Consider the following 12,311-nt stretch of genomic DNA (forward strand, 5'->3'; position numbering starts at 1 on the left):
GTGTAAAAAATGCCAATTCCAATTCGCAGAAATTGAATAATTTGTGTGGATGGAAGCTGCGAGGGGAAGACGAAAGCAGAACAATCGTGTATATGTATGTTTATATGTACATTTATAAATGCATACATACTTACATTCTCATTTGTTTGGCTTTTTGGATGCATGAAAAATTTGGTAGCAGAAATAGGTAATGAAATGAAGTTTACAAATATGTGCTTTATAAATTTAGGTTTAGTTATTAATAAATTAGATATGTAAATGACAATGTGGGGGACAAATAAGCACATGAGTAGCGAAGCTGCGACCCATCTAATGGCAACTTCTTGCACTAGAAAATATTTGAAAACTGCATTATTTCCATAAATATTGAAAATTTTGAAAAATTTCTTAAATAGTTTCGGCTTAGATTAACGAGATTTTTACTAATTGCTGGGAAAATCCAACGTTTTCAGATTTTTTGTATTTTTAAAAAAAGCTTCAAAGTCGAAAATATTTAAAAACTGGATTATTTCCATAAATATCAAAAATATGGAAAAACTTCATACAGACTTTCGACTTAGTTTTGTGAGATCTCCAAAACAAATGGAAATAATTCTTTTCACTGTTTTTTTTTATCCAATACCACAGTTTTTTACTTGAAAATAACACAAAAATTGGAAAATGTTATATAATATTTTCGATTTATTTTAACGTTGTGTGTACAAATCACCGAGAAGAAACTATTTTTTCCCTTAAAAACTCTATTTACAAAAAAATCTAATACCAAAAAAGTTTTATAATTGAAAATCTAACAAAATATTACAAAAATCGAAAAATGCTATATAACATTTTCGATTTATTTTCACGGTATTTGTAGAAATCACCGGGAAAAAGGATTTTTTATCAAAAAATATTTTCACAAAAAACACAAACTCATGGGACTTTTCTATTTGCAATTATTAATAAAATATCACAAAAATCGGAAAATGTTATATACTATTTCCGATTTAATTTCATGTTACTTGTACAAATCATTGAAAAAATAATTATTTTTCTTTACTTGGGTTTTCTATTTGAAAAATTTGCAAAAAATATCACAAAAATCATCAATATTCATATTTAATTAACATTCCAAACGCTCTCGTGAGATTTAGCTCTGTTAACATTCTTCTTTTCTGCTTTGAATTTTGCTTTCGCTGTTAAGTATTCCAAATATTTGTCGCTCTTAAAATGCGCTTCGCCAGTTTAGTTGGCTCGAAAAATGTGGCATTCACAGTTCTTGGACCTTCTCTATAAATATACGTTCTCTGATAAATATACGTTCTCTGATAGTCCCTAACCGATTCCGGTAGTGCATTCGGTCCCTAACCGATTCCGGCTGTCAACTGTCAATGTAAACGTCGACGGCGACGTAGAAAAAAGATTTTGTTTTCTTTTCCATTTTATACAAAATAAGAAATAAAAGATTTGTGTTTTATTTTTACAATTGCCAAAGCATCTATGTACGTTTATCGCGAAAATTGAAACGAAAATAGATAATTGCGTGAAATTAACGGCTGTGACGGCGACGGCGACGACAAGTGCGTGAAAAATTCTTGAGTTAAAAATTGAGACTTGTGGAATTGGTAAACGGTAACAGCGCTGACGGCAGTGGCGACGTATTCGACACATGCAAGATAGCTGGGAAAGCAAATATATTTGAAATCTCGGGAATTCTCATTCTTGTATAAAAGTGAAGTTTATTTAGCTAATAAATTATTTNAGTGTATTAGTCACTGGCGGACAAGATCGTAATGTGAATTTATGGGCGATCGGTAGGGAAGAACTGTTCATGGTAAGCAGAACACTGTGTTAATATTGAAACCCCCAATACAATTGTCGAAATTTCAGTCACTAACCGGACATAACAGACCGATTGATTGTGTACGTTTCGCTTACAATGATGACTTCGTCTATTCGGCGGACGATATTGGTATTATCAGACGCTGGGACTTAAACGCGCAGACCATCTGCTCGACTTTGAATGGCCACATGAAAAGCGTGCGCACATTAGACTTCAATCCATCCGGGGAATATGTGGTATCTGGTAGTAACGACACCACCGTTAGGTAAGTTACAAAATTTCATTCATAGTACAGTGCAAAAGAAAAAAATACCAATCAATTCAAAACAATCCCAAAATATCGCTCAATCTTATTTCAAATAACCTATGCAACACCGAAATTTCTTGGTTTCTTGTAACCTACCTTTTATTATAGTCCAAAGTATATTAGTCTTACCAATTCACTTAAAACTACCAGATTTTTTTAATTTGTGTATTCAATAGCAGACTTTGTTGTGTTGCATTACAATAAATTGTTATTTCAAAGCAGCAGCCCGTTCAGTGACTCTTAATTGCGTAGGAGTGTTTCTGTTTTTTTTTTTGGGCTATCATACATATAAGTACATGTTTGCATGTGGGCGAGTGTTTTATTAACTGCAACCTTTAAGACGAAAAATTAAACCTCAACCTCATCCAATTATGCTCTATTAATGCCGCATCAATTTTTAATTAGGCACTCTGAGATTCCAAATATATGTATGTACAATATGTATATATGAAATAACTGGCGTGCTGTTTTGGAATCGACCAAAATAAAGAAGAAGAATAGACTAGGTTTAAGACCGTTTTATTGCTCTTCATTCTTAAGTTAGCCGCTTTTTATGAATTAAGATTGCGAACGCCAGAAAATAACATATGCAGACAAACGAAATAAAAACGCAAAAATATGTATAAAACTAGCTATGTTTATAGCGCTTAGAAATGTTTGCGAATGGAATTCTTACGTATGTACGTATGTATGCACATGTATACATATAAATGTAAACATAATTATAGTTCCCCACAAGTCATTCTCCGTGCCCACACATTTAAGAACTACCTTCTCAGCTCAATCGCTCGAAATGCTTGATTTGTATAGATATTTTGCGCTATTAGGCTTTGAGCCGTAATAAATAAATAAATAAATAAATATGAATGCTCGCAAAATCATGAGCAAATAAATTTCGTTATTACGCGAGATGCACACAAGTACTTACATACGAACATATGTATGTATGTATGTATGCACATATCCACATAAAAATAAAAATTAATATAAATTTGCGGAATAACACATAGTTAATTTCACTTGCACGAACTTTCTATTATTAAGTTGCACAAAAAAAGCATTTTTTTATGTTGCAGGTTTTAAGTTTCGCATCGTTAATATTCTTGTAAACTGGCTACTTTATGACCGTTTATGTTATTACTTTTTGTACATACATATACTTTCCCAACAAGTCTAAAAAAGATCTAGCTACACCCATTCGTATGTATTTTACATTCATATGTATGTACCCTTGTCTGTGTAATAATTAAGTTGGCGATATTTTGACCAGTTTTGGCTAATTTTCCTTTATTTATTTAATGTTTGTTGATCTAAATAGATATATGTACATACAAATCATCGTTTAAAGTACAAAACCGCGTTACGTGGTTCTGCAAAACCTCGTAAATGACATTTGTGCCAAAAAAGATATTTGCTCACCTGACATCAAGCCCTTATCCATTCATACTAAAATATCGATACTTACGATATAAGCCGCTGTGGTGTAGTGGCTAGCAGTGGGCGCTACCACTCCCCAGGGCCTGGGTTCAAGTCCTGGACAAAGAAACATCGCAAAAAATATAGAAAAAAGGTTTTTCTTAACAGCAGTCGCCCCTCGGCAGGCAATGGCGAACCTCCGAGAGTATTTCTGCCACGAAAACCAGCTTCTCATAAAAATACAATCGCCGTTCGGAGTCGGCGTAAAACTGTAGGTCGCTCCGCTTTGTGTGACAACATCAAGGCGCACGCCACAAATCGGAGGAGAAGCTCGAAGATATAACTAGGGATAAAAGAGAGAACCGTTTTGAAATAAGACAAGTTTTACTCTCGCCTATAGAATGGGTAACCTCACATACGAGGGTTTGCTGATACGCGGTTTTGTACTTTAAACGACGATATGTATAATATACGAAGGCATTTATATACCCGAGCGCACTTGTGCACAAGGGTATTATAACTTTGTTCACATAACGGTTGTTTGTAACCAGCAAAACGAATCGAGATAGATATAGACAAATATATACATAAATGATCAGAATGAAAAGAAAAAATCGATTAAGCGGTGACTGTCTGTCCGTCCGTCAGTCTGGCTGTGCACACGATAACTCGAGCAAAAATTGAGATATCTTAACGGAACTTGGTATGTGTACTTCTTTTTAGCGTAGGATGGATGGTATTGACAAGTAATTTTTAGCAAAAAAAAACCAACTTCAACTCTCATATAAAAAAATATACATATATATAAACATCTCATGATCCACTGATCGGATCTTAACCAGATTAGTATGGAACCACCTCTGATCTGAGGCACTACCTTTCCAATGCAAAAAGAATTATCGAAATCGNAAAAAAAAAAAAAAAAAAAAAAAAAAAAAAAAAAAAAAAAAAAAAAAAAAAAAAAAAAAAAAAAAAAAAAAAAAAAAAAAAAAAAAAAATAAAAAATAAAAACAAAAAAAAAATTAAAAAAAAAAATTCCAACGAACTGATGACCTCCTCCTTTTTTGGAAGTCGGTTAAAAATGGACAAAATCGGACAATAACCACGCCTATCGCCCATATAACGGTAANAAAAAAAAAAAAAAAAAAAAAAAAAAAAAAAAAATAAAATAAAAAAAAAATAAAAAAAAAAAATAAAAAAAAAACNATCGCCCATATAACGGTAACTTCAGAAATAAAAAACTGCGATATTTTAGTAACTCCTGGAGCTTATTTACTCAAAATTGATACTGATTGTGATTTTTAGACGAAAAATAAGAATATTATAAATTTTTGGAAAATGGCCGTAGCTACGCCAACTTATGATTACATGTGTATGGCCCTTCGCTCGCTATCGAAGATCGAAAATCGAAAGTAAAATTCGTATTATGAGCTATGCAAGCGTGTCGAAATTTTCGTTGAGTATCGAATTTTTTGTCTTCTTAAATATATTGTATGTCAAAATATATTCGAAACACTACACTTAAACTCCCTCAAATGTTTTCTGCTCCTGGCCAGTTTTCTAAGCTCTCATCCTCTGACGAATCGTAGAACCAGAACTCCGTTGTACTAATTTTTACCGTGTTTTTTATAAACTCACTTTCTTTTTTATTTCATTTTAATTTGCACAAATCTATATATGTATCTACATATGTATAATAAGCACACTATTTAGTTTGCTCGATTTGTAAACAAAGCTTCTCAGCGGCGAACAACGTAAACGAGCGAAATTCACAATAGCGCTATTCTTCATTTAATGAGCGCCATAAAATTCGTTCGATCAGCACTTTCGACCACGGTCGAAGATCGAATGCAACTCATAATAGGGGCCTATATATTTCGGTAACCGCTCCACCAATTTCTCCCACACTTGGAATGGTTGTTGGTACAACACACCAAACGGCTGAAAAATTTTAAAATCGGGCAATAACCACGCCCACATCCCATATAACAATAATTTAGAGAAGTACGAAATCTTCGATAAATCATTAAATACTGAAGCTAATTTATTCAAAATTGACGTTTGCAATAATTCTTTAGCAAGAAATATGTTTATGATAAAATTTTGGGATATTGGCGGGGCACCGCTCACTTATGACCACATATGTGTATCTCGGCAACCGTTTGAACCAAACTCGGTACTGTGCTTGCCACATAAAATAAAAACGCTGAAAATTATTGAAACTTCGAGATTTGGAAATTTAAGGACGCTAATTTAAACAAAATTGATATTAATAACAATCCCATAAAAGTAAGTAACATTATTATGGAATTTTGGATAATAGGCGTGATACCGCCCACATGTAACTATATAAGTTTATGGAAGGTGTTCATGTAATTGTATTTTTCGGAAAGGTGGAAAAAAACTATGTTTAATACTTGCGCCGGGTATTTATTGTTCGGCTCCTCCCGAACTTAGACTTTTTTATTGGTTTGTTATGTCATCAAATCTTAGGCTCATAGATCAGGTTACAATTCAATAATTCAGCAATAATAAGTTACAATAAGTTGTAATAATTTATTTAATTATTCTTTCGAAAAGAGTTTCACCTGTTAAAAATCAAATTCGAATTATTTATTAATCAATGTCGTCAGACCTGCATCGCTTTTTCGAATGTTTGTACAATGGTCAATATGTCGCTAACTTAATTAGATGACCACAACTGTGCATGTCTAGTTGCAACTGGTTTTTAAATTGAACACAGAAAAATTAAAACGATTTAATTCCTTAAATGAATTTGTAGTTCACTTCTGCTAAAAGTTTTAAACAAAAGCAAAAGTTGTTGATAAAATAAAAAGGGAATATGCGACATTATAGTTAATTTGATATTTCAATTATCTCTAGAATATTAAACCTCGACTTGAAAAGTAGAATATACACATTTTAAAAAGCTGAAAAGGGCCTAAGTCCACTTTGTTTCAATGCAGAATGACAGATATTGCGAAGCTACATCGATTTTTCGTCCCTCCTGAATAATTAAAAAAAAAAAAAAATGAACTTGTCACCTTTTCACGTTTAGGTAACGATGTTATTGTTTCTCTTCTAGCCGTTAACAGAGAGGGTGTCGTTAAAAGCTCTGACGGTGGAACTCAACGTCGACGTCGATTTTGCTTAGCCCATATCAAATTTGTGTAGACAGCAGTCAGTTTATCTCGAAAACTAATGGGCGCTTAAGTCTTTTGCAAAAAAAACAGTGTTACAGATTTAGGGTCAAAAATGTCGATGCCTGAGGTCTTACTTTGACTCTAGGATCTGCCGACATTTTCCCAACGACTGAGTTTTACTGAGTTGTCCTTATTGGGGTTGTGCTAATCTTACCTTTTGACATTTATATGACAATACTACCATTTCACTCACTTAACGAAATTTTTAAGCAAATTATTCTACATATTGTGTAAAAGTCTAAAAAGCAATAAGCAACAAGGCTTCACTTACTTAGGCAGTAGAAAATAATATTTTAATTGAAATAATATGAAAATACACCATAATAACCACAAAATACTCAAAAAACATTGTAATATTTATATACGCATTGACCTTTATAGATCGTTGCTTTATAGCTTTGCCGAAGTATCCTTCAGATCTACGTATCCCCCAGTTATTGCTAGTTTTCCAGTCTCCACGACTGTTGTAGTAAAAAGAACTCGTTTGCCTTCTTTCCACATACTCACACTTAGTGTTTGGCCTGGTATAACTGGCGCTGAAAACCTAGCCTTTATAGCTTTTAAAAGTTCCGACTTGTTGTCTGCATACTTTTCTAAGACCGCTCGAACCGAGAAACCTAACGAGCAAAGACCGTGTAAAATGGGTGTGCTGAATCCAGCAATTGCAGAGAAATTGGGATCAATATGTAGAGGATTCAAATCGCCAGATAGGCGGTACAAGGCGGCCTGATCTTCGGACGTTTTGTATTGTATTATAGCATCAGGATTTCGTTTAGGAGCGGCTACAGTAGGTACGACCCCAGCAATAGGTGATTTCTTCCCTCCAAATTTTCCAGCACCCACTACGAAGATAGAGCTTTGATTTTTAACCAAAAGACGACCACTTTCATCGTACGTGTCGCTATTTGTAACAACAACCGCGCCAGATCCTTTGTCCATAATATCGAATACCTTTCCAGTAGTAGTAAGGGTGCCGCTTATAGGAAGGTCATCACAAATTTCCAAATATTGCTCCCCATGAAGAACGTTTGTTAGGTCAGCCTTACCAGAGGGTAATGCATCGGCTACAATATTTGATGTCATCATTAGTAACAGGCCTGGCAGAACAAAATATGATGGGATTGCTGAAAACTCAGGATGGTTTTCGTATAAAAATTTTAGGTCATTGCCATCCTTTACAGTAGCGCCAATGCCCAAGGCGTACAAAATTAAATCTTTGTTAGTGTATTTGAATGTATCAGAAACTCCATCAAGTTTTCCCTCTTTCAAATTTTCGAGCACTTCCAAAAGATATCCAGATGCCTGTCCGATTGAATCCACGTGTTTGGCTTCTTTCATGTCCGTGACCTTTGACCAAACACTTTTAACGTATTCAGGCGAGACGACCTTTTCATCGATGGAAGTACGCAGTACGCTACCCTTTCCACGAACAATTTGCAGTTTGGTTGCCCAGCCAGCGGCACTCTCAATATACGAACCTAAATAAGTTCAATTTTAGCATATGTAAAATAGCTAGGATCGTGCTTTAATCATCTTACCATTGTCTTCACACGATTCATGACACAAATATGCTACCACAGGCGCAATCAAATGTGGCTTCAATTCATTGAAAAGTATGTCGGGAAGGATACCTTCGGTCATGCGGCTTGCCGCGGTTGGAATAATAACATTGCAATGAATATTGTTTTTCTCTCCCTCAATGGCCACAGTGTTTGCCAATCCAACGAGACCCATTTTCGCAGCTGAGTAGTTCGCTTGACCAAAGTTACCATAAATTCCCGAATTCGATGCGGTCATAATGATTCGGCCATAATTCTGCTTTCGCATATGCGACCAGGCTGCTTGTGTGCACTTGAAGCTGCCCTTCAAGTGAACATCATGCACTAAATCCCAATCTTGGTCAGAGGTTTTAGCAATGCTCCGGTCGCGCAGTATGCCAGCATTATTAACCAGTATGTCGACACGTCCGAAGTTTTTGATAGCACTTTCAATTACTTTTTCCCCATCAACTACAGAATTATAATCGGCCACAGCAGTGCCTCCTTGTGCACGAATCTCATCAACTACAACATCTGCGGCGCGCTGGGAAGCGCCTTCGCCATAGAAACTGCCACCCAAATCATTTACCACTACTTTGGCACCTCGGGAACCAAAAAGCAAGGCATATTCACGCCCTAGACCGGCTCCGGCTCCAGTTACAACCGCCACTCGACCATCATAGCGCAATTGTTCGGCCATTTTCCTTAGCTTTGACTGTATTTAGTCACTAATTTCTTGAAGTTGATTTCGGCTTTATTCTGGAAAGATTTAAAATGTACATCTGATTATACCCTTTCACACCAAAGTCCACTTGATAATCGACGTACACGTGTACATACTTATCTACCATTGGGTTCATTAGTCGTACCAATGTATGTAAATGGTAATACGCCCGATAACGTTTCAACATTTCACTACATAGCCATATGTGTATGTAAAGAAGCACATACACATGACTGACTACTTTGGAAATTCAATTTGACTAATATTACTACCATACTACCAACTAACTAGATGTGAGACAGATTACAATCGAAATCTGTCCAACTGCATCCGTAGAATGTGGTTTCAAGTCGCTGAGAAGCACTCGTTTGTAACTTACCTTGCTGAAACTATGCAAATGGTAGACTTGACTTTATGAGCTAGAGAAGATGAATTCCACTACGCTATGGACTGGGCGACTGCAAACTTACCAAAACACGTACCTATTCTACTTATAACCTTTGGTCGGCTATCAAAAACTGCGTTTGCATATTTGGAAATGCCATGTCTGACGTTTATCGTGCTTTTGTTTTTGGTGGTTTGTGTCTTCGATAAAATAATTTGCTTTGTTTTGTATTAGGTGTGTATCAGTGCTGCCAACTATTTTCTAGTAAAAATCCAGATTTTTATAAAAACCCGCTAGAAAAAAGCTAAATTCCTCAAAACGAAACCTGAAAAATAAATTGGTTAAAATATTAATCTGCGCCTGAAATATTATTGTCGTATGTGAAAATTGGGCCAAATCGGGTTAATAATGCAGTTATACTAAGCGCATCAAGATCTTTCAAATGGCTTTTTAGGTTTTTTGATATCTCCTTTGGATTTCGAGATATTTGGTATAATTTTATCGTATGTTTTAAATGTTTGGCGTATAATTTAAAAGTTTAGCACATGCGACATTTTTTCATACAAATTTAGTGTTTATAAGTCTCAACAAAAAATTGTTGTATGTGAGAGATCAGGGGCCTGTAACACAAGCGCTACAAGTCATACAACAAAATACGACAAAATTTGAATCTTGTTCGGTAAAAATATGTCGTATGTATTATTGAACAAGCATTGAGCGTAATAATTTCGGTGTCATTCGCGATGACAAAACATACGGACTTGCCTCGACTTACTTCAGAAAAGCAACTAGATAGGACCTGCAAAGTTGTGTTCTATTTTTAAAGGAAAATTATGGTATAACCGAAAAACGTTATACGGCAACCATAGTCAGCACACACTAATGCTTGAAACACAATACCCGGCGAACGGCGAAGTTCGCCGAATTGGGCGATGCCGTCGTTCATCGTTCGCCCTGATATTTCGCCAACTTTAACAGAATTAGGGCCGGTTGTTCAATGTCTGGTTATCACTACTTGCCGGTTAGACATCATTATCGACGTTTTTGACACCATGCTTATAACATGTGATCGATAAAGCAGTCGTTGAATTTAACCGGAGCTTCTACCTCTGATTTGTGCAAATCAGACATTGAACAACCGGCCCTTAGAGCGGTAGCGAAAACAGCTGATACCATTTCGTCGCACTTATAAGTGAGGTGACCATATTTTGAAAAACGAAACCATTTTTAGAAATGATGAAATGATAACAAATATAATACAAGGGGGAATTATTATAAATTATTTTATTTTAAGCCAGATTTAACGAATCGTTCACTGTATTTTTCAACCATCAAAAGTAATTCGTGTTACATGCTGTTTTCTTCTAAATCTTTGAAAGTAAAAAAACATACGGCCACCTTTGGCATGTACTGCCGCCATCGCCCAGCAGAGCGATAGAAATAAATCTATCGCCACGAAACGCCGCCCTGCGAACTTCGCATTTCGCTTTGGCTGTGTTCAATTTCATATGCCGGCGGGTGTTCTAATTTGGACAGCGGTAATTTCGCTGTGGTGAGTTGTGTTTCCACGGCAAAGTAAACAAACTGGAGATTAATAGTTAGAGCCAATTTACACGATGACTTTTCAGCCTGGGTGGATAGCGATTGTCGCTAACTGGTTACAGAATCTCCCGCCAGGTCCTGTTCTTCTCCGATCTTTTGAAGGTGTCGTGCAATTGACTGGATCCTATTTATCTATAGTATAGAGTCTATACACACATATCCTATCCACATAAACAAAATGTATATAGTAACAAAAAGTCAGTACTCATTTGTACTGGAACCTGCAAATTTTTACTGAAGTGTGTGAAGTGTATAATAACTAATGTGACCAACTATTTCATAGCTCAAAGAAGTACAGCTTAGGTTGGGTTAAGTTAACGCCGCGAGCCGATTACGGAGTTTTGAATGCGGCTAATTTCGATCCCTGAGAGCTCAGTGTTTGTTCAGGAGTGTGAGCCAAAATGCTTCCAACTTAGCCTCGCGATGGTTGGACAGTCTAAAAGAAAGTGTAGAGATTCCATTTCATCTTCCTCTTGGAAGCTGATACGAAAGGATCAGTTGAATATCCTAGTCTCACCGCATAAATACCAATCGCACAATAGGCTGTCAGAACCCCCATCACTAGCCCTTGAGAGGTAACGTGTTTTAAAGTGCCCTAGCTCCCCTGCAGCAGTACAAGGCAACCGACACCTTTCCAACCCTTTCCTCAATGTTAGGCTTCCACGACAGCCGCCGTTAATCGCCTACCTAGTTACCTGGTTCAGGTAACCTTGAGCCAGATCAAAAAGGGTGTATAGAAATCGTACCTTAACCAAAGGTTCCACTTTTTCCAGTTCCTGTAGAAGGTCGTTTACAACCGCAATCCAGAGCAAGGGAGAGAGAACCCCAACTTGTGGAGTGCTCCTATTGACACTGCAGACGCTCCCCTACTCCTCCGCGACAGTTCTGTCACCAAGTATGCTATAGATAAGCCTTATTAGGTTGGTTTCTACCCCCGATTATGAATATACTTTACTATTGCCTCTGTAGTGACATTGTTGAAGGCCCCCTCGATATCGAAGGAGGCCTCTACTGCGTAATCTTCATGCGTGAAGGCTTCCTCTGACCACTTTACCAATGTGTGCAGGGCGGTCTTCACCGACCTTTTCTTGCAATAAGCATATTGAGCTCTTGAAAGACAGCCACGAGGAATCGCGTTTATGTCTATCAGTCTCTCTAGCGTTTTATAGCAAAAGCGTGTTTAGCAAAAGCGAAGACACTGGTAGGCCTAAAATCCCTAGGAGAAACATGAGAGCCTTCTCCAGCCTTCGGGATGAACGCAACACTGACTACCCTCCAAGCATTGGTAATGTACCCGGTCCTCACGCAGTTCGC

General features: G+C 36.5%; 2 protein-coding genes across 8 annotated transcripts in view; one reads left to right on the forward strand and one right to left on the reverse strand.

Annotated features, from left to right (window-relative positions):
- Positions 1 to 1,743: 1,743 nt before the first annotated feature.
- kat80 (katanin p80) overlaps positions 1,744 to 12,311 on the forward strand; it is a gene marked incomplete at both ends in the record, with an annotated part of 18,535 nt that continues 7,967 nt past the window's right edge. Inside the window, 2 exons of the mRNA XM_017632984.1 lie at positions 1,744 to 1,813; positions 1,870 to 2,087. Of these exons, the coding sequence (XP_017488473.1) occupies positions 1,744 to 1,813; positions 1,870 to 2,087 (288 nt within the window). The remainder of the gene's footprint in view (positions 1,814 to 1,869; positions 2,088 to 12,311) is intronic.
- On the reverse strand, positions 7,020 to 9,574 carry Mfe2 (peroxisomal Multifunctional enzyme type 2). 7 transcript variants are annotated; one of them, XM_017632982.1, is made up of 3 exons: positions 9,493 to 9,574; positions 8,287 to 9,045; positions 7,020 to 8,226 (listed from the first exon to the last, which is right to left on the reverse strand). In XM_017632982.1, the coding sequence occupies exons 2-3, from the start codon at positions 8,984 to 8,986 to the stop codon at positions 7,139 to 7,141; spliced, it is 1,788 nt and encodes a 595-aa protein (XP_017488471.1). In that variant the 5' UTR covers positions 8,987 to 9,045; positions 9,493 to 9,574; the 3' UTR covers positions 7,020 to 7,138. The 7 variants fall into 7 exon arrangements, with proteins under 7 accessions (XP_017488471.1, XP_017488470.1, XP_017488466.1 ...); XM_017632981.1 differs by having other exon boundaries at positions 9,481 to 9,573; XM_017632977.1 differs by having other exon boundaries at positions 9,390 to 9,570.

Source organism: Rhagoletis zephyria, unplaced genomic scaffold (assembly GCF_001687245.7).
Source record: "Rhagoletis zephyria isolate East Lansing unplaced genomic scaffold, Rhagoletis_zephyria_1.1 Rzeph_scaffold_10893, whole genome shotgun sequence".
NCBI classification, from domain to species: domain Eukaryota; kingdom Metazoa; phylum Arthropoda; class Insecta; order Diptera; family Tephritidae; genus Rhagoletis; species Rhagoletis zephyria.